Source organism: Hypanus sabinus, chromosome 9 (genome assembly GCF_030144855.1).
Source record: "Hypanus sabinus isolate sHypSab1 chromosome 9, sHypSab1.hap1, whole genome shotgun sequence".
Classification (NCBI taxonomy): domain Eukaryota; kingdom Metazoa; phylum Chordata; class Chondrichthyes; order Myliobatiformes; family Dasyatidae; genus Hypanus; species Hypanus sabinus.
In genome coordinates this window covers 140540080-140568009 of record NC_082714.1, presented here as the reverse complement: position 1 = coordinate 140568009, position 27930 = coordinate 140540080, and the positions used below count along the sequence as shown (strand labels likewise).

Genomic DNA, 27930 nt, shown 5'->3' with positions numbered 1-27930 from the left:
TGCAACTTGTCAGGATGCTGTCAATAGACCATAGACAATAGACAGTAGGTGCAGGAGTAGGCCATTTGGCCCTTCTAGCCAGCACCGCCATTCACTGTGATCATGGCTGATCATACACAATCAGTACCCCATTCCTGCCCTCTCCCCATATCCCTTGACCACGCTATCTATAAGAGCTCTATCTAGCTCTTTCTTGAATGCATCCAGAGACTTGGCCTCCACTGCCTTCTGGGGCAGAGCATTCCACGTATCCACCACTCTCTGGGTGAAAAAGTTTTTCCGCATCTCTGTTCTAAATGGCCTACCCCTTATTCTTAAACTGTGTCCTCTAGTTCTGGACTCACCCATCAGTGGGAACATGCTTCCTGCCTCCAGCGTGTCCAGTCCCTTAATAATCTTATATGTCTCAATCAGATCCCCTCTTATCCTTCTAAATTCCAGTGTATACAAGCCCAGTCGCTCCAATCTTTCAACATATGACAGTCCCACCATTCCGGGAATTAACCTTGTGAATCTACGCTGCACTCCTTCAATAGCAAGAATATCCTTCCTCAAATTTGGAAACCAGAACTGCACACAATACTCCAGGTTGGGTCTCACCAGGGCCCTGTACAGCTGCAGAAGGGCCTCTTTATTCCTATACTCAATTCCTCTTGTTATAAAGGCCAGCATGCCATTAGCTTTCTTCACTGCCTGCTGTATCTGCATGCTTGCTTTCATTGACTGATGTACAAGAACACCTAGATCTCGTTGTACTTCCCCTTTTCCTAACTTGACTCCATTTAGATAATAATCTGCCTTCCTGTTCTTGCCACCAAAGTGGTTAACCTCACAGTTATCCACATTAAACTGCATCTGCCATACATTTACCCACATCTGCCATACATTTACCCACTCACCCAACCTGTCCAAGTCACCCTGCATTCTCATAACATCCTCCTGACATTTCACACTGCCACCCAGCTTTGTGTCATCAGCAAATTTGCTAATGTTACTTTTAATCCCTTCATCTAAATCATTAATGTATATTGTAAACAGCTGCAGTCCCAGCACCGAACCTTGCGGTACCCCACACCTCTCAGAGGTGTGCCTATAAAATGCAGTTTAGATGGGGGTGGCGGAGTCTCACTTGCCTCATCTCTGGAGGAAGTATAGGCTGTGCTGTGCCTGGTTGTTCAGGGAGGTGATATTAAGGTCATCCATGAAGTGAACTCCCAGGAACTTGATGGGCTTAACTCTCTCTCTGAAGCAGCCATGTTATCACGGAGGGAGATGGTTCATCTGCATATTCCTGAAATCCATAATGATCTCTTTGGTCTTCTCCATGTTCACACTTGGGTTGCTGTTCTCACGCCTGTCCACCAGCCGCTCCAGCTCCTCTCTGTACTCTGATTCATCATTGTCGTTGGTGAGGCTGACCACTGTTGTGTCATCCACAAACTTAATGGCACAGTCTGAGCTGAATCCTGCGGCACAGTTACTTGTCAGCAGTGTGAACAGCAGCGGGCTGAGCACGCAGCCTCGGGAAGTGCCAGTGCTTAGCGTACACGTTGCTGCCCACACAGACTGACTGTGGCCCGCTATTGATAAGTCCAGTATCCAATTGCAGAGGGAGGTGTTGAGACCCAGCGAGGACAGCTTCCCCACCAGTTTCTAGGGTATGAACTGAAGTTCATAAACAGCAGTTTGGCATATGAGGTGGGACAGGACAGAGTGGAGGGCAGAGGTTATTGCATCAATTTTAGCAATAAGCAAACTGGATAGGGTCCAACGTGGCCGGGAAAAAGGGTTTAATATGCTCCACGACCAACCATTGAAAGCATTTCATAATGGATGATGTTAATGCCACCATACAAACAGCCATTTAGAGAGGTTAGTGTCACCTTCTTTCGCACTAGAATGAAGGTTGCCACTTTGAAAACTGAGGGGACAACGGGCAGTTTCAGAGGGATGATGGGATATCCATCAGTTGGGCTGTGCAGTCTTTCAGAACTCATCTCAGTGTATTATCGGGCCCTTCAGTGTTGCATTGGTCGACTCACCTCAGCTTCAGCCAGGTAGAGTGTCTGCTCCCCGGGGGACAGGGGCCTTCCTCAACAGCACTTTCTTCTGTGCATCAAGCCGGGCATAAAAGATGCTCAGCCTGTCAGGGAATGAGGCATCCTGGTCACTGACACGCAGGGTAGACTTGTAGTCTGTAATCCCCTGAGTTCCCTGCTACATGCGCCTCATGTCCCTGGTGCCACAGAAGTGGCTGTATAATCTCAGAGAATGCTTCTATTTCATCTTCCTGATGGAGCAGGAGAGCATAGTGCTTGCTTCACTAAGAGCTGTCATGTCCCCCGATCTAAAGGCAGCCTCACGATCCCTCAGCTATGCATGGACCTCTGTCCTCACCCGGGCGTGTTTTGTGATGGTAACATTCTCAGTACACTTCTCCATGTCACAGAATGCACATATTCCTCGATGTTAGTGGGCTACCATGATGCTGTCATGGCTTGCAGCAGGAAAAATAGGCTGAGCAACAGCAGATAGAATTTAATCGCAACAAGTGTGAGGTGTTGCACTTCAGTTTTGATCAGTCAGGATAGGTCTTACACAGTGAACGGTAGAGCACTGACAAATGTGGTCGAACAAAGGGATCAGGAAATACGGGTCCATAATGCATTGAAAATGATGTCGGAAAGAAAGCTTTTGGCACATTGGCTTTCATAAATGAAAGTATCGGATATGGTAGATGAGGTGTTAAGTTGAAATTGTATCAGACAATGGTGAGGATTGATCTAGAGTATTGTTCGCAGTTTTGACAATAGACAACAGACAATATGTGCAGAAGTAGGCCATTCGGCCTTCCAAGCTAGTACCGCCATTCAATGAGATCATGGCTGGTCATACACAATCAGTACCCCGTTCCTGCCCTCTCCCCATATCCCTTGACTCCGCTATCTTTAAGAGCTCTATCTAACTCTTTCTTGAAAGCGTCCAGAGAATTGGCCTCCACTGCCTTCTGAGGCAGAGTATTCCATAGATCCACAACTCACCTACCTTCAGAAAAGATGTAAATAAGGTTAAACAACTACAGAGAAAATTTACAAGTATGTTTCCGAGTCTGGAGGACCTGAGTTATAAGGAAATATTGAACAGGTATGACATTATTCCTTGGAATGTAGAAGATTGAGAGGAGATTTGATAGAGGTATACAAATTATGAAGGCTATAGATAGGGTAAATGCAAGCTGGCTTTTTTCACTGAAGTCATAGGTTAAGGGTGAAAGGTGAAAAGTTTGAGGAAATCATGAGGAGAGGGTTAAATGAGCTGCCAGCCCAAAAAGTGCATGCAAGCTCAATTTTAATGTTTAATGAAGGTTGGATAGGTACATGGATGGAAGAAGTATGGAGGGCTATGATCCCAGTTCAGGTCAATGGGTGTAGGCCGTTTAAATGGTTCTGAACGGTCTAGATGGGCCGAAGGGTCTGTTTCTGTGCTGTGCTTTTCTATGACTCAATAACTCCATGTTTAACCCGTTCCTATCTGAATGCAATTGCTGCCTAAACTTGCTATTTTGAAATATTCCCTTTCACTCTTTCTTAAAATCTGTCTTTGTTCATGCGAGAACACTACAATTCCCTTTCACTCTTTCTTAAAATTTGTCTTTGTTCAATGCCTTCACAGGAATGTCAGTCGACTCAAGTGCAGTCATCCAAAGCAGCTCACAAATTTATGGTGCAATCGATTTCAACCTCGACAGCGTCAGTGAACATCTGCTTTCTGAAATACTTGTAACTGGGGGGAGAAGTGAAACTACTTAGAAGTCATTAGTTGCTCAGATCTGAAATAAGAGAGCCCTTGGAATAGTGAAATAGACAGTACTTGGTCAACAAAAAGTAAGCCACATTATGATGCTACAGACATGAAACTAGCTTATGAGATACCACTGGGACATCAGTTTAGGCATACAAACAATTTACATTAATGCACCCATCAATAAATCTCAATTGCCTGTCATGGATTCATCAACTTGGGCTGTTGACACTGCAGTATTTCTCTCTTCACAACCTCATCTGCTGAGTACTTCAAGCATTTTCTTTTATTTTAATTTCGGATTTCCAGCTTCTGCAATTTAGTGATTTTCATTCACTGGTCAATTATATAATGGGTCTTTTCAAATCATGTATTTCCTTCATTTGCTAATATCTGTTGGTTTAATTTCCAGATTGTCATCTAATATTCAAATTCTCACAAGGATATCTAAAATTCAATCGTGTAAGATATTATTCATCATTACAATATTAACTGATTTGAAGGTTTATGATGATAGCCAACTGTTGTTTCTCTGTCAAATGCCAGTTTGTATTCAGAGTATTCATTCCTATGACATATTTTCCAGCTTTGTTACCATGCAGAATGTAATTGGTGTTTTCTTAATAAATCCACATGCATTTGAGTTTCTGACAAGTCTACTGCAGGATTTGTAAAGACAATATCATATCTATTTGCTGATTTCTATTGAAGCTGCAGGAATCAAAAATGTTGATGTACTTCAAAGTGTTATGAAAGGTTTGGCACATTCTGTATTCAATGCAATCTGTGGGTTTATTTATTAAAAGCAATTTTTCAAACAGCCACGTTCCTTGCTTTTCAGAGTTTGCCAGAAGGACAGTCAGCAGCTTGGGACACAGCCAAGAAAGAGGAAAACCGTTCTAAGAACAGATATGGGAACATCATTGCTTGTAAGTAAAAGCGACACAGAATGGAGATATTTTGTTAATATTCAGTCTTCTCAATTCTTCCTGACATGGATCAGCTTTAAAAACCAGTCATCTTAATGAAAAGCGCTTGATTTACAGATCAGTTCCAAATGTTAGTCAGGTTTAAATGAATTGGCACCCACCCTCCAGCTCCCAGAAAGTGAACTCTGCTGTGCACTATCAGAGTGATAGCGTTGGTAGTTATAAGTGAATGCCTTAAAACCAATGAAATAGATTTCCCTTGGTGTGGAGGTTGGGCAGCCAGTAGGCCATTGGACACCCGGTGGCACTGATATTTGGCAGAGGGGCTGCAGGCAGAAAGTGAGTCAATCTCCTGTTCTGTCTTATGTCCGTCGGTCTGCTGGGAAGAGGTCAGATCCCTGACAGGGGGTTTGGAAGTTGAGACAACTGGAAGTGGGGCTGGAGACACAAGGGTCTTGCAGATGCTGGAATCTGAAGTGACGAGCAATCTGCTGGAAGAACTCAGCGATTCAAGCGGCATGTGTGAGCGGTAAGGGATCGACAGCTTTCTGGATTGAATCCCTGCATCAGGAATGTTTAATTGGGCTACCCAGAGAGCAAACAAACCAGAGCAGCTTCATGGAAGCTGGAGAATTACTCCAGTTCCTGGAAGCCACGCAGTTTCTTTAATGCATCAAAGTAAACTATCTTCATAATGCTAAAAAAAATTAGCATGAATAAACATGAAATACAGCCCGCCCATACATTAGGTAGTGTTTTATTACATTCCTTAAAACCAATAGGACTGCTGCCACCCATGTGGCCCCCTGGATTAGTGTATTACTGCAATAATTAAGGGGTTTCCTCACCCAGACCAGACCCTCCCTGTCCAGCAGCATAAGAAACCATTACTGTTGTCCTTCCCCATTGAGCCCTTACAGTGGCTGCACCGAGCTTCAGTGTGTCTCTCATCACATACTCCTGCAGCCCGGATCATGCTAGTTGGCAACATTCCTCTACAGACATCCCAGTGGGCTGGTAGACCCTCTAGTTAGTTCTGGCAGACCAAAGGGTATTGATGATCTGCCAGCAGCACTTGATGTTTGTCTCCGTGTGTGCCCATAGATCAGAGAATCCTCTGCCACGCAGCCCGTTCAGGATGAACCATGACACAGACCCTTGCAGCTTTCTCCACGCTCTATTTGCAAAGCAAGTATTCCACAAAGCTTGCCCCAGATTCCTTTATAGTTATCTAACCAGCTGAAAATTTACAGACCCCATATTAGGAAAGCATACTCTGAATCGTAAAATGGCCATCAGAACCTTGTGAATTTCAGAGGATTCCTAATCTGAATACAAACGGGACCTTTGCAATTACAAAGAAGGCTAGATTTCATTAGGAATTCAAGGAGAATTTCTATGTCATCGAAGACACTCACAAATTTCTACAGAGGTACTGTGGAGAGCATTCTAATTGGTTGCATCTCTGTCTGGCATGGAGGGGCCACAGCACAGGATCAGACAAAGTTACAGAAGGCTGTAAACTCAGCCAGCTCCATCATGGGCACTACCTCCCCAGCATCCAGGACATCGTCAAAAGGCAATGCCTCGAAAAGGTGGCGTTCATTATTAAGGGCCCCCATCCCCCAGGAAGGAGCCCTTTTCTCATTGCTACCACCAAGGAGGATGTACAGGAGCCTGAAGACGAACCGTCAATGTTTTTTTATGTATACTCCTTATTGTAATTCATAGCTGTTATTACTATGTATTACAATCTCCTCTGATAACATGGTGCTCAGACACAACAGCTTCTACAGGGTCAACCAAAGGTGATACTATCTTTTTGAACATTTTTTTTACTATCGCATGACCCTGCTGGACATTAAGAATTTCAAGTACAACAGGTCTACTCCATCACCAATTTGCTTGTGGCAGAGGAACTGAAGGAGCTGGACTTGATGCTGCCTGTGACAGGGAGGCATCGGTGTGCAGTCCAACAGCGGGCCGTCATCTTAATCACTTTTCTCGTGATTGCATTGTCCCTGTTGGACATTGGTGGTGTGGAATGCTGTAGGTCCAGGTCATTGGTTTATTGGCAAACAGACGGCAGGGGACATGTCCTCAAGTTGTGGAGTCGCCTATTGGCAACCGTCCGGGGAGGCAGCAGAGTCTGGCAGTGTGGTGCACACCCGTGCTGGAATTGGTGCTTTCCCACCACCCCACCCCCAATCCCCAGTGTCTGCTCAGCAAAAGACAAACTGTATTAAGTTCGACTGCAGACTGCTACAACATTCCTGGACTCAGGGACTTGGACGATATTTTTCCATATGACTCTATTTTACTGCCATTTTACATTCTTACAACCTCTTAAGTGCTGTATGTGACTTGTGCTGTGGTTTGCACCTTGACCCCGCAGTAACCCTGGTTCATTTGGCCGCATTCATGGGTATTCGTGTATGGTTGAATGGCAATTAAACTTGAACTTGAACAATATACTGCTGCTGCAAAACAAACAATTTCATAACATGCGCCAGTGATATTAAACCTCATTCTGATTCTGATCTGCTCTCTGATTCAGCCAATCAGTGACTGGCATTTGAAGAAACAGGCAATACTATTGCAAGAATGGGAACATGACAGTAAGTCACATAGCAGCAATGTTAGACAGGAAACTTCATCATCTTACTCTTATTATTACAGGTTCTAAAATGAAATCATTTAATTTTAGCTGTATGTGCATTCTTGCAAGAAGTGTCAATACTGAAATGAATTGACTTTACTTCTTGCATCCTTCGCATTCATGAGGAGTAAAAATCTTCACGTTACATCTCTGTCTAAATGTGCAATGTGCAATCACAGTAATTTATAATAATTTATAATAAATAGAATAGTCAATGTAACATAGAAATACACTCAACTCAGTGTGAGTTAACCAGTCTGATGGCCTGGTGAAAGAAGCTGTCCCAGAGCCTGTTGGTCCTGGCTTTTATGCTGCGGTACCGCTTTCCCAGTTGGTAGCAGCTGGAATAGAGAATGATTGGAGTGACTCGGGTCCCCAGTGATCCTATGGGCCCTTTTTTCACACCTGTCTCTGTAAATGTCCTGAATCATGGGAAGTTCACAACCACAGATGCGCTGGGCTGTCCGCATCACTCTCTACAGAATCCTGCGATTAAGGGAGGTACAGTTCCCATACCAGGCAGTGATGCAGCCAGTCAGGATGCTCTCAATTGTACCCCTGTAGAAAGTTCTTAGGATTTGGGGGCCCATACCAAAATTCCTCAACCATCTGAGGTAAAAGAGACACTGTTGTCCCTTTTTCACCAAACAGCTATTGTGTACAGACTATGTGAGATCCTCGGTGATGTGGATGCAGAGGAACTTAAAGCTATTTACCCTCTCAACCCCAGATCCATTGATATCAATAGGGGTTAGCCCATCTCCATTCCTCCTGTAATCCACAACCAGCTCCTTTGTTTTTGCAACGTTGAGGGTGAGGTTATTTTCTTGACACCAATGTGTCAGAGAGATGACTTCTTCCCTGTAAGCCACCTTGTTATTGTTTGAGATTAGGCTAATCAATGTAATGTCATAAGAAAATTTAATTGGCAGATTAGAGCTGTGGCTGGTGACACAGTCATAGGCATACAGGGAGTAAAGGAGGGGACTTAGTTAACAGCCCTGAGGGGCTCCTGTGTTGAGAGTCAGAGAGGTGGAGGTGAAGGAGCTCACTCTTACCACCTGCCGGCAATCTGACCAGAAGTCCAGGATCCAGCTGCACAGAGCAAGGTCAAGGTCGAACCTGGATGGAATTATAGTGTTGAATCCAAGAACATCCTTCTTCTCCAGATGTGTAAAGACGGTGTGTAGAAGAGTGTCTATTGCATCGTCTGTCGATTGGTTGTGTCGGTAGGTGAATTGTAGGGGATCCTGTTTGAGTGATAGCAAGCTGCAGGTGTAATCCTTGACCAGCCTCTCAAAGCATTTGCTTATTATTGAGGTGAGTGCGACAGGACGCCAGTCGTTCAGGCAAGTTACCTTGGTCTTTTTTGGTACAGGGACAGTGGTGGATAATTTGAAGCAGGAGGGCACTCTACACTGGGAGAGGGAGAGATTAAAAGTGTCTGTAAACACAGCTGCCAGTTGCGCTGCGCACATCCTGAGTACTCGCCCTGGGATGCCGTCCGGTCCCTCAGCCTCGCGACTGTCCACCCGTTGGAAACACCTGCGTACGTCAGCCTCAGGGATGACCAGGTTACAGCTTATAGCAGTGACTGTCCTCGGAGGTTCAGAGTTAGCAACATCGAACCAAGCTTAAAAGCTATTGAGCTCATCTGGGAGAGAGGCCGTGATGTTGGCGGCACCACTGCTTGGCTTTGAAGTCTACAATGGTATGCAACCCTCGCCACGAGTCACGTGTGCTATTCATTAGATATTGCATTATTTGCAGAAGTTTTACAGGTCAGGCATATGCAGAAATGTGAAGACTGATCAATAACCATCCCTTCCTGGCTGCAATGAAGTGTAAAACTTGCCCCAAGATTGTGATGAGTGACAAATAACAATAACTATGCATGGAGTGAATTAAATGGAGCAACAGATTCTCAATGACAATCACCATTAACAGTTCAGATGCCAGGAAACTGAAGCAAAAGCTTTGACTGCTGGCAAAATGCTGCAGGTCAAGTTGCTGTTTCTCTTTCACATGTGTTACCTGACCTGGTACGTAATCATAGAATTTTTCTGTTTTTGTTCATAAATGCCAATGTCCACTCCACAATATTTTTAAAATGGAAGTGAAAAATCATATTTTTGTTCTGAATTTGTACAATGCTTATCATAGTTTTTATTTGTGCAAGTTTGTTGGTTTCTGCAGGTCTGATTATGTAACTCCTGTCTCACGTACCAGCGGGCTTTCATGAGCAACACTCTTCCTTTTGTAGCGGAAAGGTGGCAACTTCATGTCCAACAGCACCAACAGCAGACGACTAAAGATGCAATGCCACACTATTTCAAACTGGGCATTTAATATTCTATGAAAATCAAAAACTACAGTTTCTGGAAATCTGAAAAAATTAACCGAGAAAACACTGAAAACTCTCAGCAGGTCAGGCAGCGTTTGTGGAAAGAGTAACAGTTCATGCTTCATGTCTGGTCCCTTCCAGTGGAACTGGGAAAGAGAAAGGCTTGTTAGTGTCCAGTAACAGAGGACATCAGGGAGGAAAGGATAGAACAGAGGGAAATCTCTGATAGAGTGATTACAGTACTTTATGCCTCTGCACTGGGTCTTCTCAGATGGGTATAAAAGGTTCCAATGCTTATGACTAAGATCAGAAATGTATTTAATTTATCCCTGAATCAACATAACTACAAGCAGAAACATCTGGACATTATTGTATTACTGTTGATTGGATCATCTTAGCAGAAAATTGATAGCCATTTTTCTTCCATTACAAAGATGACTACACTTAGGAAAGTAATTTAATGGCTGTGAAAATTTTTGGAATATCTGAAAAGGAACTATAAAATTTGTGAGGCTTTCCATCTTTATGTCACTTCAGGGATTATTAAACCAAGGATTATTTTAATACCAAATTAGTCTTCTGACATTAAACTTTTGTCACCTAACATTAAACTTTAGTCATCAAGAATGGATTGAGTTGCTAAACGGAACAGACTATTTGTCCTATAAAACAAAATTGATTCACAACCTTTGCTTGAATCAAAGTAGTACAAACCAATAAAGTACAGAACTTCTACATCAGCAAATTTCATCTATAAATGTTAATGTAAATTAACTGCTTCTTGTGAGCTGGTTAACTCCCATGTGTAAATAACATATAGAAATTGGTGAAATAATAATGGTAAGCTAATTACACAAACTTTATTAATGAATGAGAATCCTAAGGAATAGCAGTGAGAAATATTCGCATCAGGATTTGCAAATTGCCACAAAATGCTGTCTAATTAGTTCCACCGTAGTTTTAACCTTAAAAAATACAAGAGGTTTTCTCCATCACTGTCTATGAATTGCTACCTCTACACTGTAAAGCAGGGGTAACCAACCTCTCTTATGCACTGGACCAATACCATTAGGCAAAGGGGATCCCTACAAGGGTGAAGAATCCCACCACAGGTGTTCAAAGTTTATATTTCCTGTTGCAAGGATTCTGTTTTTAACTTAACCCTGACTTAACTTCAACTTCAGATGCCTAGAACAGAGGGAAAAAAATGAAATGTTAAACTTCGGCTCCTACAGCTACAAAATGTTTTTTCTCTCTACTTTAAACTATACTTTTCCATTTTTTCTTCTCTCTCTCTCTCTTGCTCCCTCTCTCCCTCCCTCCCAATCCAACTTTTCTTACCCTCTTTATTTATTTATAGCCATTCAATTTGATTTTAGCTTACCTTAAAATTAATGGCTGTGTCATGCTGTTGGCCATAAGAAGTAGTCATCCCATACTCAGCTCCAAAAAAAAATTAGAAGTCTCAAGTCTTAAAATTGTGAACTGATTCAAGTATTAGTCACATTTCTCTATTAACTCAGTAGGTACAAATCTTGTCAGTGCCATCCTCATCCCTTGAATCAATAAGCTAAGTATATCTGAGAATCTTATTTTCACTTCAGCATGTAATTTATAGTTAAGTGGGTTGACTATTATCCTGTTCTTGATAACGAATCTGAAATGGTGATGGCCTTGAAGACTGCATAGGATGAACCAGGAGCGGGAATGAACTAAGTGAGGCTGCCATTAACCAAGGAATGCAAAACGAAAGTGAACCACAAAAAGTTAGCTATGGCGGCCGATGGTCCGGCACGCCAGGCTGGCGGAAGCAGAAACAGGCTGTGAGGGCCGAGCACAGAGCACCGAGGTGGCAAGCAGCAGGCTGCCAGGATGATCCTGGCTGGGTCTGGAAAGCAGAGCGAGGCCCCAGCAGAGTGGAGCTTAGGCAAGCCTGAAGTGGAGAAGGCAGGGTGGAGCTTAAGGAGACGAGTTGGTGAACTGGGAGTAGGGATGGACAGAATGCAAAGGTCACTAACCAAGGATACCCATTGGCCACAGGGACAGGAAATGGACTGCAAAAGTATAGTTAAGCACAAGGGTGGCACGTGCGTGGTAAACCAAAGGAAGGGCCTCTTTCTGTGTTGTATGACACTATGATGTGATAAAGATAGCGTGAACATGAGATATCTTGTTAAATCAAGTTCACAGTGGTTAGCATGCTTTACCTTACCAGCAACTTGGGTTCAATTCCTGCCACTATCTGTAAGGAGTTTGGATGTCCTCCCTGTGGCTGCGTGGGTTTCCTCTGGGACACTCCAGTGCAAAGTGTACCAGCTGGTAGGTTAATTGGTCATTGTAAGTTGTCCCAAGATCTGGCCAAGATTAAGTTGTGGGATTGCTGGGTCGCATGGCTCAAAGGGCCAGAAGGGTCTATTCCACACTGTATCTCAATAAATCAATCAATAAATAAATAAATATCACCTAACAAACTCTGCTGTCTGAAAACAGTTTCCTTCATCTTCGTTTGTGGGAAAAATCCTTAGATGCTATTTTTAAACAACTTTTCTATAACTCATCTACTTTAAGTTCTACTGATCCTTATACAAGTTGAAGACCTTTACTATAATGATGCATCTGGCTCAATTGAGATATTAATTGATAATACACTTACAATTGGACATTGAAAGCTTATTTTTAAATCAACCACTTAACTACCTCACATGAATGTTTCTCACAGTTAAGATTGCCCAATTATTTGGCTGAGAGATCAATATACATTTCCACTTATTTTTTGTAAGCTCACATGCCCTTTAATGAATAATCTGCAATTTCGCCCAGTGGCTGGCATTTTGTTTGTGACTGACAAAAGGAAGGCAAACAATTGTGAATGGACATTAAACCAAGCGTATCAGCAGAGATATCCAGTCTTCCTGACATTCATCTGAGTTCAGTAACTTCTATTAAGAATCTATGGGGACTTCAGCAAAAGCTGTAGGAATTTATTCTGTCAATAACACTGGGGAGTCCTCAAAGCCAGCAAAAATAGGAAGAGAAAAAAAACATCTATAATAACCAAGTAAAAGAAGATTTAAATTATAGTGTAAGGAAAATAAGGAATAGATTTTAATGAGATGAAGTAAGGAAAAGATATAAAAGTAACTCAGTGTAATATTATCTTTTCAGGGCAAGAGGGGCTATTCAGTACTAAATATTGAGTGATTGTTTAAATGACAGTAAATTTCTCACGTTAAGATCCTGATTAAATAAAGCATAAAGTTTGTAATCAGTCATTTATGTGATAAATCAAGGTAATAAAGCTAAGCAAATGTCTGATGGTGATTTCCTGCGAAGAGGGCAGTGCAAAACTGACCCTTCAGCCACAGTGTTGATGCTCTTCACCAAACACCTTACCCTCACCCATTTTGTATTTCCAATATTCCAAACAACTCCCCCCAGATTCTGTCACTCATCTGCACACCATGGGAAGTTTACAGCAGTCAATGCACCTATCAGTCTGCACGTTAACATTACAGGCCCTTCAGCCCTCCGTGTTGTGCCAACCCATATAATCCTTAAAAAAAGTTCTAAACCCACACTACCCCATAACCCTCTATTTTTCTTTCATCCATGTGCCTGTCCAAGAGGCTCTTAAATACCACTAATGTTTTAGCCTCCATCACCATCCCTGGCAAGTCATTCCAGGCACTCACAACCCTCTGTGTGAAAAAACTTACCCCTGATGTCTCCGCTAAACTTCCCTCCCTTAATTTTGTACATATGCCCTCTGGTGCTTTCTATTGGTGCCCTGGGAAACAGGTACTGACTATCCACCCTATCTGTGCCTCTCATAATCTTGTACACCTCCATCAAGTCCCCTCTCATTCTTATACGCTCCAAAGAGAAAAGTCCCAGCTCTGCTAACCTTGCTGCATATGACTTGTTCTCCAAACCAGGCAACATCCTGGTAAATCTCCTCTGCACCCTCTCCATAGCTTCCACATCCTTCCTATAATGAGGGGACCAGAATCGAACACAATACTCTAACTGCGGTCTCACCGGAGATTTGTAGAGTTGCAACATGACCTCTCTACTCTTGAACTCAATCCCCCTGTTAATGAAGCCTAGCATCCCATAGGCCTTCTTAACTACCCTATCAGCCTGCACAGCGACCTTCAGGGATGTATGGATTTGAACCCCAAGGTCCCTTTGTTCATCCACACTCTTAAGTAACTGACCATTAATCCTGTACTCAGTCTTCTGGTTTGTCCTTCCAAAATGCATCACCTCACACTTGTCCAGATTGAACTCCATCTGCCATTTTTCTGCCCAACTCTGCTGCCTGTCTATATCCTCTATATGTCCTTGGGATGTCGGGGGAATTGGGAGCACTTGGAGGAAGGACATGGTGACTGTAAGAGCAGGTGGAACAGAGGGCACTCAAGATCAGGACTGACCCCAGGGCCATGATGCTGTGAGACAGCAGCTAGCCAGAGTGCACTATCCGTGAATTCTGTGCTCTCTTTAATCACGCATTTCGAGTTTGCAGAAGCCGATGTCCATTTTAGCAAGAAAGAGCAAACGTAACAAACATTTTTCAGCTTCTCCGGTATTAGGCAATCTGGGCTCTTATGCTTTTTGTTCTGGTCAAAATGGTTTGTTTGCATTTGCACATGTTAGTTATTTAGAATCACGCCCATTTTCAAGGGAAAATCACTGGTATCTGAAGAAATACATTTCAATTTTTCTGACTTAAATCTTTATTACTAGCTGTTTTGCTGATATTCTGAAAAATAAAATGTGCAATATCTATTGTTTAGAAGTTTATTAGCCATAATCATTTAGATGCTCATAAGTTTCAATTTTTATACCTATTTATAAAAAAGTGAGCAGTTAAAAATTACCACAGACAGCTGTGTCTGCAGTATTGGCAATTATAAGTACAGCAGTGAGTCATCAAAGCTCTTTTCCTCTTCAAGTATTAAGCCCAATTATCAAAATGAGATGTTTACATTGTGATGGAAATTGTCTTAATTGACCAGCTCTCATTGTAATATGAAGTGGCAGCAGATGTTTCCCTTGGGTTCCAATTACTTTCAGGATGGTGTTCTGGCATCGTTGATAGGTAATCCTGTCATGGTGATTCGATAACACTTCCACGTCTGCACGGTATGTAACACAGAGTGGTTATGATTGTCAAAATCTGCAGATGTTGGAAATCCAAAGCACCGCACGCGAAATGCTGGAGGAACTCTGCAGGTCAGGCAGCATCTATGAAAAGAGTAAACAGTTGACATTTTGGGCCAAGACCCTTCATTGGGACCCTTTTGAAGAAGGGTCTTGGCCCGAAACATCAACTGTACCTTTTTCCATAGATGCTGCCTTGTCTGCTGAATTCCTCCAGCATTTTGTGTGTTGTGCTTTGGATTATATTTCCTTCTTACTCCACAGAGTTGGTTGTTTCACAACAGGTGAGTGAATTAATGGGCACTGTCCTCCTCATGATCGAGAACTTCTTCAAAAGGTAATGCCTCTAAAAGGTGTCATCCATCATTACGGATCCCTGCCACCCAGGACATGCCCTCTTCTCATCACCGCCATCAGAGAGGAGGTGCAGGAGCCTGAAGACATACTCAATATTTTAGGAACACTTCTTCCCCTGCACCATCAGATTTCTGAAAGGACAATGAACCCATGGACACTACCTTGTCTTTCTGCACTATTTATTTAAGTATTTTATATATTTCTTATTGTAATTTTATGTACTGCACTGAAACGCTACCACCAAACAATAAATTTCATGATGTACGTCAGTGATTGTATTTTGATAGTTCCATTTAATATCAGAGAATGGATACAATGCAACCTGAAATTCTTACTCTCTGCAGACATCCTTGAAACTGAATAAAAGCACCTAAGGAATGAATGGCAGAGAAAATGTAAGAACCCCAAAGCCCCCTGCCCCCTCCCACACACAAGTAGCAGCAAAAGCATCGGTCCTCCCCCTCCTCCATCCCCTCCCCCTCCACCCACTTATTCAAACAGAAAACGTCAGCATTCCCAACACCCACCATGCAAGCAACAGCAAAGTCTCCAAAGAGAGACCATGGTCTACAGTCCATCAAAACTAACTGTGACTCCAATATTTTGAGAGATCTTTCTCTCTCTCTCTCTCTCCCCCTCCCTCTCCCTCTAGATATAGCTCCTTCCACAGCAAGAGGGGAGACAACAAGTCAATATTTTGCTGTTACAGTCAATCTGAAGCATTGCTTTTTAGTTTGAGTTCCTTGACTCAAGAGTTGGCAACAAGCTCTCCCTCTCTCGCTGCCTCCAATATTCTGGTTCCCACTACTCTTCAGTTTATGACACCGGCAAAATTTTGCCGACTTCATGCCGCACCTGGACATACTGAAATGTGCTCCAAGAATGGGAACTTGCCACAATGCAGAAACCTGATTCAGATTTGAATTCTGATTCTAACTTGGACTGCAGTGTATCCCACATATATTATGCACACTCTAGCCACAGTGTGCTGATGCTGATTCACGATATTTAATCCAGAGGCAAAAGCATCAATTAAATGAGCAGATATGACCTAAATCTACCCAGGGTTCTTGACCATTGTTGATACCTACCCAGACAAATGACGAAAGCTTCAACACAGAGCTGTTGAATAGATTGTTGAGCAATCAGGAAGGCATTGGTCTTCAACAATTAATGCTGTCTTGGTTTACATCATGTATCGTTATTTGTCATAAGTGCAATGGAACATAAAGTGATATGTGTCATTCAGCATCAAAATAAAATCAGTGAGGATTGTGCTGGGCAGACCACAGACATCGCCATGCTGCTGACGCTAATGTAGCATGCCCACTAACCCTAACCCGTGTGTCTTTGGAATGTGGGAGGACACTGGAGCACCCAGGGTAAACTAAAGCTGTCACAGGGCTAGCTTCTTACAGACAGCAGTGGGAATTGAACCCCAAACTCCAGCTGGTACTGTAAAGCTTTGTACTGATCGTGAAACTAGCCCAGCACATCACACAAACCAATCTTCCATCCTTGGACTCGCTTCACACCACATGCTGTCGGAGCAGTGCTGCCAGGATAATCAAGGATAAGTCTGGGCCGTACCTTCCAAATATCTGGACCTGATTTGCTCTACCATAAAGTATTTGTATTTGATCACTACGCCACAGTGCCACCCACAGGATTATAGCTGCAGGAACGTGAAGATATTGATCAATAACAACAGCCGATAAACCTTCAGCTCAGAACGTGACTCAGATTCATTAGCACTGACTTACAATATATGAAAAGGTTTCAAAGGTACATTTAATGTCAGAGAAATGTAGTCAATATACGTCCTGAAATGCTTTTTCTTCGCAAACATCCATGAAAACAGAGGAGTGGCCCAAAGAATAAACAACAGTTAAGTATTAGAACCCCAAAGTACCCCCCCAGCACCCCTCCCTCCCGTGCGTAAGCGGCAGTGATCAACAATCCCCTCCCTCCCCCAGCAGCAAAAAAAAACATCAGCACCCGCCACCGAGCACTCAAGCTTGAGCAAAGCAACAGCAAAGACACAGTCTGGAGGTTAACCCAAAGACTTTGCCTTTCACCCGGCATTTGACGTACCACAGGCTGTCTCTCTCCCTGATAAGGGATAAAGAGATGTCTCCATTTTCACAGCGAGTGAGGAGACATAACAAACAACTCACTGGTTTACAATGTTAGAAGTCTGTTACGTCGTTTCTTTCAAGCTCTGTGCCCAACGATCTGGGCATACAGCCGGAGATACTCTGACACACGGGTCCCCTGCCATGGCATTGACCCTCGATTCGCCTTTCTCCAGAGCCCGAGATTCCAGGCCTGCAAAGCCAAGCCCTTAGTATGCCAAACAACAATGGCCGGTTATGAAACCCCGAGGACGGGTCCCATTCCCGCAAAGAACCATAGTCAGCGTGTAAATCCAAATTAGGGTCCTCCCTGAAAGGGAAAAATAAAGATATTAAAGATGGAAATAGAGCTGTTACTGAAGATCAGAGCAAAGGAGTCGCCATTTTGCGCCATCATCACTCCACTCTGCCTCTGAGTCTGAAATGTGTTGTTTTGCAGCAGTGCTTTGCCAAAACATAAAATTACTTATTCCAAAGTCATATGACTTAACGTTAGTAAACTGTGTGTATGCTCTGTAAGTGCTGGAAACATGCTCCCAGCACACGTTCGGACTGTGTTGGCCATTGAAGCAAATTATGCATTTCACTCTCTGTTTCAATTTTTCGATATAAGTGGCAAATAAAGCTAATCGTCAAAAGAGTTACAAAATTAAATAATTACTGCAGAAAATGGAATAAAGAGTTCATGTTTATGAGTTTGTGCTTCATTCAGGAAAATGATAACAGAAGGGAAGAACATGTTTCTGAATTGTTGAGTCAGATCAAAGGTCCTGTTAAAAGCCCCCATTGATTGTACGTTAGTGTTCGCTCAGCGCTGTTACTTTTTAAATCCGGCAGATGATGAATCTCAAAGTTGTATGTAATGACGTATATGTAATTTGATAATAAATGTCCTTCGAAGTTTTGAACTTTGAACTTAATGATAGAGACCTGTGGGAAGTCAGCTGATGAATACGATTCGGGGGCATTTATGATTACTAATAGAAATTGTTAAAGTTTATTATTCTAAGTAACTTAATTAAGTGTATTATTACAGTGTTAAGATTGAAACTTGCAATTTTATCACTGTGAATGGTAATTGTTATAAGATAATGATAAAATTATAATGTTTAACGTGCTTTTCCTTTCCTTGTGTTTTCTTTTGTTCAAATATATTAAGCATGATCTAGCATAGCAAGCTTATGATGATGCTCAACGTTCTTTCCTCTTTCCAGATGATCATTCTCGTGTACGACTTCAGCTACTCGATGGAGACCCACACTCAGATTATATAAATGCCAATTACATTGACGTAAGTAACAGTCAATTTATTGTGCACAAATTAAAATAAAGCTGGACGCCAAATTTCTTTTTAGTTTCTTTGTAGATAATGGAAACCAGTTCCCTCAGATTGCCACTTCATTGACAGAGGGGATCCAGGGCTTCACAGAAGTGGGACTAAGCATTCTTGACTCTTAAGGTTCTTTATTGAGCACCTGACACTTACCTATCTTCTTAATAGGTGCTAATGGAGCGCATGTTAAGTTGCTAATAGAAACAGATAAATGTCATCATTATTTTGGATCAAATTAATCATAAACAGATAAATGACATTATTTTAGATCTAATTAATCGTAAATAATAATTATCCAATCATTAGGATTTGTTCTAGGATATATCCTGGGATTGGATTGTTGCTGTACCACGTATCCAGAGCTGGCATGGTGCCTTGTCAAAAAGTTTGGATTTCTGCCTAATACTATTAAATATAAGAGCAGAATTAGGCCATTTTGCCCATTTAGTCTGCTTCACCATTGAATTGCAACTTTTCAACCCCATTCTCCTGCAGTACAATTAAGAACTAAGTCTGTGTTTTGGCCTGACTTGGGCACCACAGCCCTCTGTGGCAACAACTTTCACAGATTCACCCCATCCTTGCCTGAAGAAATTCCTCTTCATCGCTGTTTTAGTGAGATCTTCCATTATTCTGAACTTGTAGAAAGTTATCAGAAAGTTTTTGATTGCTGCAACAAATCCCGTTTTCTCACATTTGCTGCTGCTTGTCACACTTCTGTTATCCCTTACAGGCAGGCAAGCACATAGGGGCAGTTTCATGACAGCACATTCTAATGGGGTTTTTCACCTCCCAGTGGTGCAAATCAGAGACTGCTTTCCCAGACACACAAAATCTGGCTCTGCTGAGATTTTAAAGCAATACATTGCTGTTCATTACTTTACGGCATGTTGTCAGTGACTTGGCACCTTGAACACTTAATCCTAGAAGCCTTGAAGTGGCTTGTCCAATTCCAGCAATAAAGTAAATATAATGATATATTGTCTACCAGTATCTTTCAATATTGAGAACATCTCCAAGTTTTTCTTGATGGTTTTGATCAAGGAACACTTTGCATTTTCTTGTCAAAGAGTTGCTAAGTGCATAAGTCTTGGTGGCTGTTTCCACTATGTAAGAACATTACGAATTTACAAATCCAACATCCCAACACAAAGCTCCATTTAATGTACACCAAGAATTTGTACTGATTCTCACAGGTGACATGAGGGTTTGCATCCCTTAATGAGTTTCAATTTCAAAAAATTTTGTTGAAAATATAGAACTAATAAGATTTATCCTTAATGAACTTGATTCCTGGGAACTACTGTGGATTCATTCATCAGATGCAAATAGAAAATGCTGGGAACACGGGCAGGTCAGGCAGTATCTGTGGAAAGAGAAACAGAATTACTGCTTCAGATTTAAAAACTTGTCAGAACAGGGAGAGAAAGATTATAAAGATCATTTTAGATCACAAAGAATCTTGTGAGAGTTGTGAATGGAACGATCCCTTAGAAATACTGAAAGCAAAAGGGGGAGGAATGTGCCCCTGGTGTGATGAAGCCATTATGATTTTACGACAGCATATAGAAACACTCAGTGTAAGCATTGATTTAATTCTAATATTATGTTTGTTTTTTCAGGGTTATCATAGGCCACGTCACTACACAGCCACTCAAGGTGAGCACTAGACTGAAATTATCCTTATGTACGGCAGCATTTTCTGTGTTAATCTTAATGTTCTGTACTGGTAAAAAAATCAAAATGAATTGTCTTCATAAATAATGTTAGAGTCTTTATGTTACTTTTAAGTGGTTCTGTTCATCGTGAAACAGAAAATTAAGTAGGTGCAATGTTTGAAGGTAAATGCAGTGTCAATTTCCTGGATAGGATGACTACATAATAGTATTTCTTGAGGCATTTATGAGGAAATACTTGTTAAACCTTACTAAACATTAGCTGCTGCAGATAACATAATTTGATTTTGTGAGATGGATTTCTAACTGATTCTCAGAGACAGACTTGTATTTCAATACTAATGAAAAATAAGTAACACCGTGATGAATTGTGACAGTTATTTTACAATTTCCATATTCAATACAGACTACAAACTTCAGACATTTTAAGTAAAAAGATAGCACAGTGCTTTCTGGAGGTGACATTCCTGTGTCACCTGAACCAGGCCTCCAACCAAATGTGCAAACTTACTTTTGAAAAGGCAACAGTCATATCTCTGCCATGCACTTTCTTTTCATTTGGGAAGGTTGTTCAATTAAAAAGAGCTTTAGAATCAGAAACGTGTATTCTTAAGAGCAGACAACTACTCCTATAAAGTGAACGTAATTCCTCTTTTAACAAATTTATTGTTGCTGTACTTACTATCGATCAATTAGTTGGAAGGGGTATTTAGGTATCTGGGTAGTGGGGAGGGAGGAGGTAAAAGGGCAGCTGTGCATTGTAAGGTGCAGGAAGAAGGGAATGGACATTGTTAGAGATGGAGGAGTGAGCCAGACCATCCTAGAGGTAATTCTACCTTCAGAATGCCTTCAGACCAGGGAAAATATGAATGGCATCTTACTATGCATATGAAATTATTTTTGAAAGGCTCAGAGTAACAGGAACAATGCTATTCTGCAAGCTCAATGCCCCTTTCCTCCCCACCACAACCTCCTGCCATTCAAGTTTTCCTAACCTAAGTGAGATTAATTACTCAACATTTGCAGTCATTGCACCATTATGTGTATGAGTGACAGGCAGGAGAGTTCAATGTCAAAATCAATCCAAGCTTGAAAAATCCCTCAGAAATATCTTTTTGACCATGCTTCCACTCAGCTTCCACTGTTTTGCATTCTCCTGTCATCATTTCCCCCGTGGTAAAGTTCCTTAAGATGTTTGCTGCCAATTAAAGTTTTTATAATTTGATTTCTTTTTTTGTTCAACATATTGATCATTTCTAAAGATCTGACATAACGTGGAGTTAACTAAAAAAACCAACACCGGGCTTGGTTGGGGAATTATATCAAGAGACATTTAAGTCTTCACCTAGTGATCTAATGTGCTTTAAATATGGAGTGGCTTCTAGAAATAAAAGCATCAATATTTCCAATATTTAAATAGATTTAGATTCAGTTTTCTTCACAGAGAGTATGTGTTAAAAATGGATGATCCTCAACAGCTAAATGATAGATCTGTAGTACCTTTGTGGTTTTCAGAAAAACTACAATTGAACTCATGTTCTTCTTTGCACCTACACTTGGACAAAGGGAACGGCATGCAGTTCACAGATGAAATCTGACTTTACTTTATGTCCAGCTGTTTCAGCTTGTTATTCCACTCTGTTTCAAAGCCAGTGAGGTGTCCAGGCTGCCCCAAATCAGAATGTACTGTAAATCAGGGCCTACCCTTGTGAACACTCTGATATTGGGATAGTTGAACTTGTAGAAGTTTTTATGAGCCCTGGCTGATAGTAATCTCTCATCAATATCAGAGAAATAGATTATTTGATCATTATTTACTTGTAGGATTTTGCTGTGTGTACGTTACAACTCAGCTGTGGCTGTGCTTGGAAAACATAGTTCACTGGTTGTGAAGCACATTGAAATACTTGTGTTACGATGACAGGAATCATATAAGTGCAAATCAAGTTCAAGTTCTGACTGTACAGTACAACAAAACAATGTTCCTCCAGACCACAGTGCACCCACAAACAACGCAGCGCGTAAACCAAAAGATTACCGTAAATATGTTCATAAAATGCACGCAGCAGAGGTGAACAGTACAGTATATAGTAAACAGCACACTAACCTGACCTCATGGAGTGGCCTATAGAAACTCTTTACATCTATAGGGTACTCCATGAGGTCAAGCAATCTATTCATTGAAAGGATTGGGGATCTTTTACCCTGTGGTTGCTCAGAGAGAATCATAGAAATTTCACTTCATGCTTTTAAAGTGGATTATTAATTAATCAAAATACTCATCAGCTTCCTTAATTATTTCAAAGTCCTAGAGGTGATACTGGGGCTGGAGTTCAGTATTAGTAAGTGTGAGGAGGCGCACTTTGTTTAAAAAATAATAACAGGTGTATTTACACTTTTAAGTGGAAGTTGGCTTAACATTGTTAAAAAGGAAGAGGCACTGACAGTTACAGATTTATAGGAATTTAAAGGCAGAAGCCAGTGTGAAAAAAATTGTTTAATAAAATACTAATGAGATTTTATATTTTATTCATAATGGCGATAACAGTGATGATGAGTCTTTACAAAACCTTATTCATAGTCATGTGTACAGGATTGGCTCCAAACTGTAGAAAGGGCATCCAACTTTTGGCAAGACTGCATGAAGATCTATGCAGCCTCTCATACTCCTTGAATATTCAATATAATCATAATGATCCTGTGCCTCAAGTCTGCTAATTTTCAAGGAACTAATAATCAATCAACTCTGCTTTGAAAATACAAGGTGACCATCACCAGCAGCTTCTGTGGTAGAGGATTCCAGAGATTTGCAAACAGCTGCACAAAGAATTTTCCTCTTCAACTCAATTCAAGATAGACGATAATTTACCTAATGTCCCTTGGCTCCCTGTACCAAGAGGGAACCGTTTTTCAGCATCTAGGCATCAATTACTCTCAGAATCTTGCAAGTGATGCACCATCAATAACTCTCTGAGATGTGAGGTGAGATATAGGCTTTTATTGGCTGGAAGAAAGAACAAGCAGCAATTGACCACCACACTACATCCTGGAGACTGAGGCCGGGGCTGTGTCTCCAATCGCCTTTATACCGGGGTCTGGGGGAGGAGCCACGGTCAGTGGGCGGAGCCACAGGAGCAGTCAGCAGGGGGGCGTGTCCAGACAGGTGTATGTAGTTCACCACAGCATGTTTGCTCTTATTCCTCAAAATTCCAGTAAATATTCTTGTACCTTATTTAATATCTTCTTGTAAGATAATTCTCTAACAATCTTTGCTGGTTTGATTGTAAGGCAAGTTCAACCTTTTTGTAACACAGACCAAAATTGTATACAGTAATCCACATGAGTTATCAACAAAGCTCAAGAAAACTTGGCTACAGACAAAACGTCATGGCCAGATACTGTTATATTTGCTAGATTATTCCCATCACCATGGCCACAGAGCTTGGAAGCTTTGGACATCGTAGAAGCCGGCACTTCTTTCAAGGTGGAGCACTCAGTAACCACATGATCTTGACAAAAAGGAGCTACAGCCTGGTGGCAGAGGAAGTTTAAGGAGATTAGAAGCTGCAGGTTTTGTCTCAAATATTAAATTCCAGGATTTCTTTTCCACTTGCACCATTGCTATGTGGACCAGTTTGTCACTTATAGGCTCCTTTCCAGGTCAGTGAAGCCCTTTACAGCCACAGTAGGCACTGTGATGTGTTTCACCCTGTCAATCATCGGATAGTTAAGGCTTTGGAAATCACAAACCACAAGTGCTGGAAAGGAGTTAGAGAGGGATAGAACCACTTGGCACCACCTAGAAGTTGCCCTATGAGCCACATACCACATTGATCCTTCACTGTCGCTAAGTCAAAATCCTACAATTCCTTCCCTTACAGCAATGTGGATATACCACTCCTCTGGGGCTGCAAGGAGCCTACCACCACCTTCTAAAGGGCAATTAGGGTAGTATAATGCTGGCTCAGCCTGCAAAGCCCTCACACTTGAATGAGCAAGAAAGCTCAAGAGACAACTATGAAAAGGAAAATAGAGTTAATGTTTCAGGTCAAAAACTCTACATGTCTCCATCATTTTCTGTTATTGTCCCTAATTAAGGTTGTTGTTCATGATGAGGTTGTACTTTGTGATTCTTCACCAGTCCCTTATAGAGCCTCAGCACTACATCCTTGTTTTTTTAAAGTATTCTGGCCCTCTCAAAATGAATGCTAACATTGCATTTCCCTTCCTCACCACCAGCTCAAGCTACAAATTAATCCCTTTGCATCTTGGATTTTGAATTTTCTCCCCATTTAGAAAATAGTCTACACTTTTATTTATTCTACCAATATGTGACCATGCACTTTCCAACACTGCACTCCATCTGCCACTTGTTCACTCATTCTCCTAATCCCTTGAAGTCCTTCAGCAGCCTCTGCTGCTTCAACAACATTCACCTGGCCCTCCACCTATCTTCATATCATCCAAAACCTTGGCCACAGAGCCATTAATTCTGTCATCCAAGTTATTGACATATATCGCTAAAAGAAGCAGTCCCAACACTGACCCAAGCAGAACTCCAGCAGTCACCAGCAACCAACCAAGAAAGGCTCCCTTTATTCCCACTCTTTGCCTCCTCCCAATCAGCCAATCCTCTGTCCATGCTAGTATCTTTCCGTAATACCATGGGCTTTTATCTTGTTAAGCAGCCTCATATGTGGCACCTTGAAACATTGCCCTTTTGACATGCATTTTCTATCTCCCATTATAATTTGTAGCCCACATCCTGGCTACTGTTCAGAGGCCTGTATGTGACTCCCATTGGACTCTTTCTACCCTTACAGTTTCTTAACTTTACCCACAAGGATTCTACATCTTCCGATCATTGTCACCTCGAGGATTTGATTTCAATTTTAATTATCAAAGCCACCCCACCCCCTCTGCCTACCTGCCTGTCTATTTGATAGAATGTGTATCATTGAATGTTGAGCTCCCAACAATGATCTTCAGCCACGTCTCAGATGCCCATGTCGTACCTATTGATCATTCAATTATGCATTCCATTCAATATATAGCACTTTCAGTCCAGTGTTTGTCACACTTGTAGATTTTGTGCCATGTTACATTGCAACGCATCCCACTGACTACAATTATTCCCTGTCACCTGCCTGCCACGCCTAACAGTCCTATTGCACACTACATCTAGTTGTGTACCAACTGCCCCATCCTCAGCCACTTCGCTGTAGTTTCCATCCTACTGCCAATTTAGTTTAAACCCTCCCCAACAGCTCGAGTAAACTGGGCAGCAAGGATACTGGTGACCCTTAGGTTCAAATTTAGCATGTCCATTTGGTATAGGTCATACTTTCCCAGAAGAGATCCCAAGGATACAGAAATCTAAACCCTTTCTCCCTGCACCAATTCCTCAGCTACACATTCATCTACCAAATCATCCTTTCCTTACCCTCACAGGCATATGGCACAGAGACAGCCCTAAACCCAGCACCTGGGACGTAACATACCATCTAAGTGTCTTTTTCATGTCCACAGAAACTCGTGTCTACTCCTCTACTCCTCTATTTTCACACACACAAAGGGAATGGCCTCCATCTGTACTGGATCTGCAAGAAGACTTTCCATTGCCTCGGACTTTTAAGATTGAGAAGACTAAGTTGCTTTCTCACCAGCCTTCAGCCTTGCAATTGATTCTCTAAAAATCACCATAAGAAGTCAGAACTTGGAGAAATTGAGCACCTCTGTTATCTGGATAAAAGCCCTTCTTGATATTAACTATGAGACTCAGCATCTAATCCTAAATGCAAAATGCCTCCTTTGGAAAAACTGCTCCAATGTGTATACATCAACCATGACCTATAGAAGGACACCAAGGTACAGCCTATAGTGCTGTCATTATCCCTACACCCTGTTATAGAGGTAAAACCTAGGTTGCTTTCCAAAAATATATCACAAGTCTAAAGGGGTTCCAACAACAAGGCCTTTGGAAGATCTGACATATCAAGTGGAAACAGCAAAACTCTTAACGCCAGCATCATCACAAACCAACTTCGCCAGCTCTGAGATAATGCACCGTCTCTGCTGAACCAGATGTTGTGTATAAACAGCAGATTGTTATCTCCCCCAGCAAGTTCTCCAGTCCAACTTATTTATAGTCATAAATCCTGCAGTGTTCAGAGGAAATGTTACAAGGACAAGTCGAAAGCATGTCTGAAAACACAGGTGCAGACGACACAAGACAGGAAGCACAAGCTGTCAACTGGCCTTAGTGGAGGCTCAAACATGACAATGGCCCACTGCAAGAAGAAGCACTATGCCCCCAAAGCCGAAAAGGGGGGGAAAAGTCCGGCAGGCAGCTGACACGTGAGGAAATGTTTGTGTCGGTGCAGAGAGGTTTATGTTTAGGAATTAAACTCCAGAGTCATCTCGTGTCATTTTGAAATCTGTGGCACAGACAACTTCTGATTTGAGGGACGGCCAATAATAATCTCAAAAAGCCTTTGTAACTTTGGTAGCCTGACCCCTTGCAATTAAGACCAATGTACCACTTACCTTTCTGATTTTACGACACATCCTGACATAGTTCTCATGAAGTTGTGCATCAAGGACCCAGTGATCAAAGAGTTTACGACATATTCTGCATTTTAATCTTCCTATGAAAGCGAAGAACCTCACATTTTGCCATATTACATTTTACCTGCCACCTTCTTTCTCTCTTGCTTTGCCTGTCTTCAATTGTCCTCGCAGCTTACTTACCCACCTGGTTTTGTACCAACAGCAAATTTGAATATGATGCACTTTGTCTTTCTGTCCATGTCATCGTTGGGCACCACCTCACTGAATATTAGCCAATAGTTCAGTAGAACAACAGATACATCTGTCCTTCAATATTGATTCCAGGAGGCCAGAGATCTGGGACTGACACATTCATTAAACTGTAAAGTAAACTAATTAGTTTGCTTCCTTATTCTATTTTGATTCATTTATATTAGGTAAAAGTATTTTGAAATAAATGTATTGTTCTTTTAGAAATCATTTCAAGGCTTTAATTGTTTAAAATTTTTTTGAGCTTTGGAGAGACTTAGAAAAGATAAAGAAAGGCATTTTAATGTCACTAAAGTAGTCTAGAGGCAGGGACTGAGGACTTGTCTCTGGCAGACTGTTCTGAAATGGGCCAGGCAGCAAACACTCCAGGATGTTAGCAGTCATGCAGCTGCAAGGCGACCGACCCATCACGTGTCCTGCACGAGGTGAGCACAGGGCACAGCTCAAGGCAAGCACAGATTCACCCAATTCTTGGTGCACAGGTCACGAGCCACAAAGTCTTCTGTGGAACCTAGCAGCAGTTTTCTAGCCTGAAAGGAATGAAATTATTCTCTCTATTAGGCAACTTACAATCTAGTTTTATATGTTAACACCTACCTATCACACATCAGCAAACTTGAGATGTAATTCACCATAAAGAAAATGCGCATGAAAGACAAGACTTGTAACCCTGGGTTGGTTCCATCAGCAGGATTCAGATTATAGAATAAC

At 41.8% G+C, this 27930-nt stretch overlaps 1 protein-coding gene across 7 annotated transcripts in view; it reads left to right on the top strand.

Annotated features, from left to right (window-relative positions):
* ptprt (protein tyrosine phosphatase receptor type T) overlaps positions 1-27930 on the top strand; it is a 1496000-nt gene that overhangs the window by 1415964 nt on the left and 52106 nt on the right. For all 7 annotated transcript variants that reach the window (XM_059980706.1, XM_059980710.1, XM_059980709.1 and 4 more), the window contains 3 exons: positions 4643-4730; positions 18606-18682; positions 20347-20383. In XM_059980706.1, the coding sequence (XP_059836689.1) occupies positions 4643-4730; positions 18606-18682; positions 20347-20383 (202 nt within the window). The remainder of the gene's footprint in view (positions 1-4642; positions 4731-18605; positions 18683-20346; positions 20384-27930) is intronic.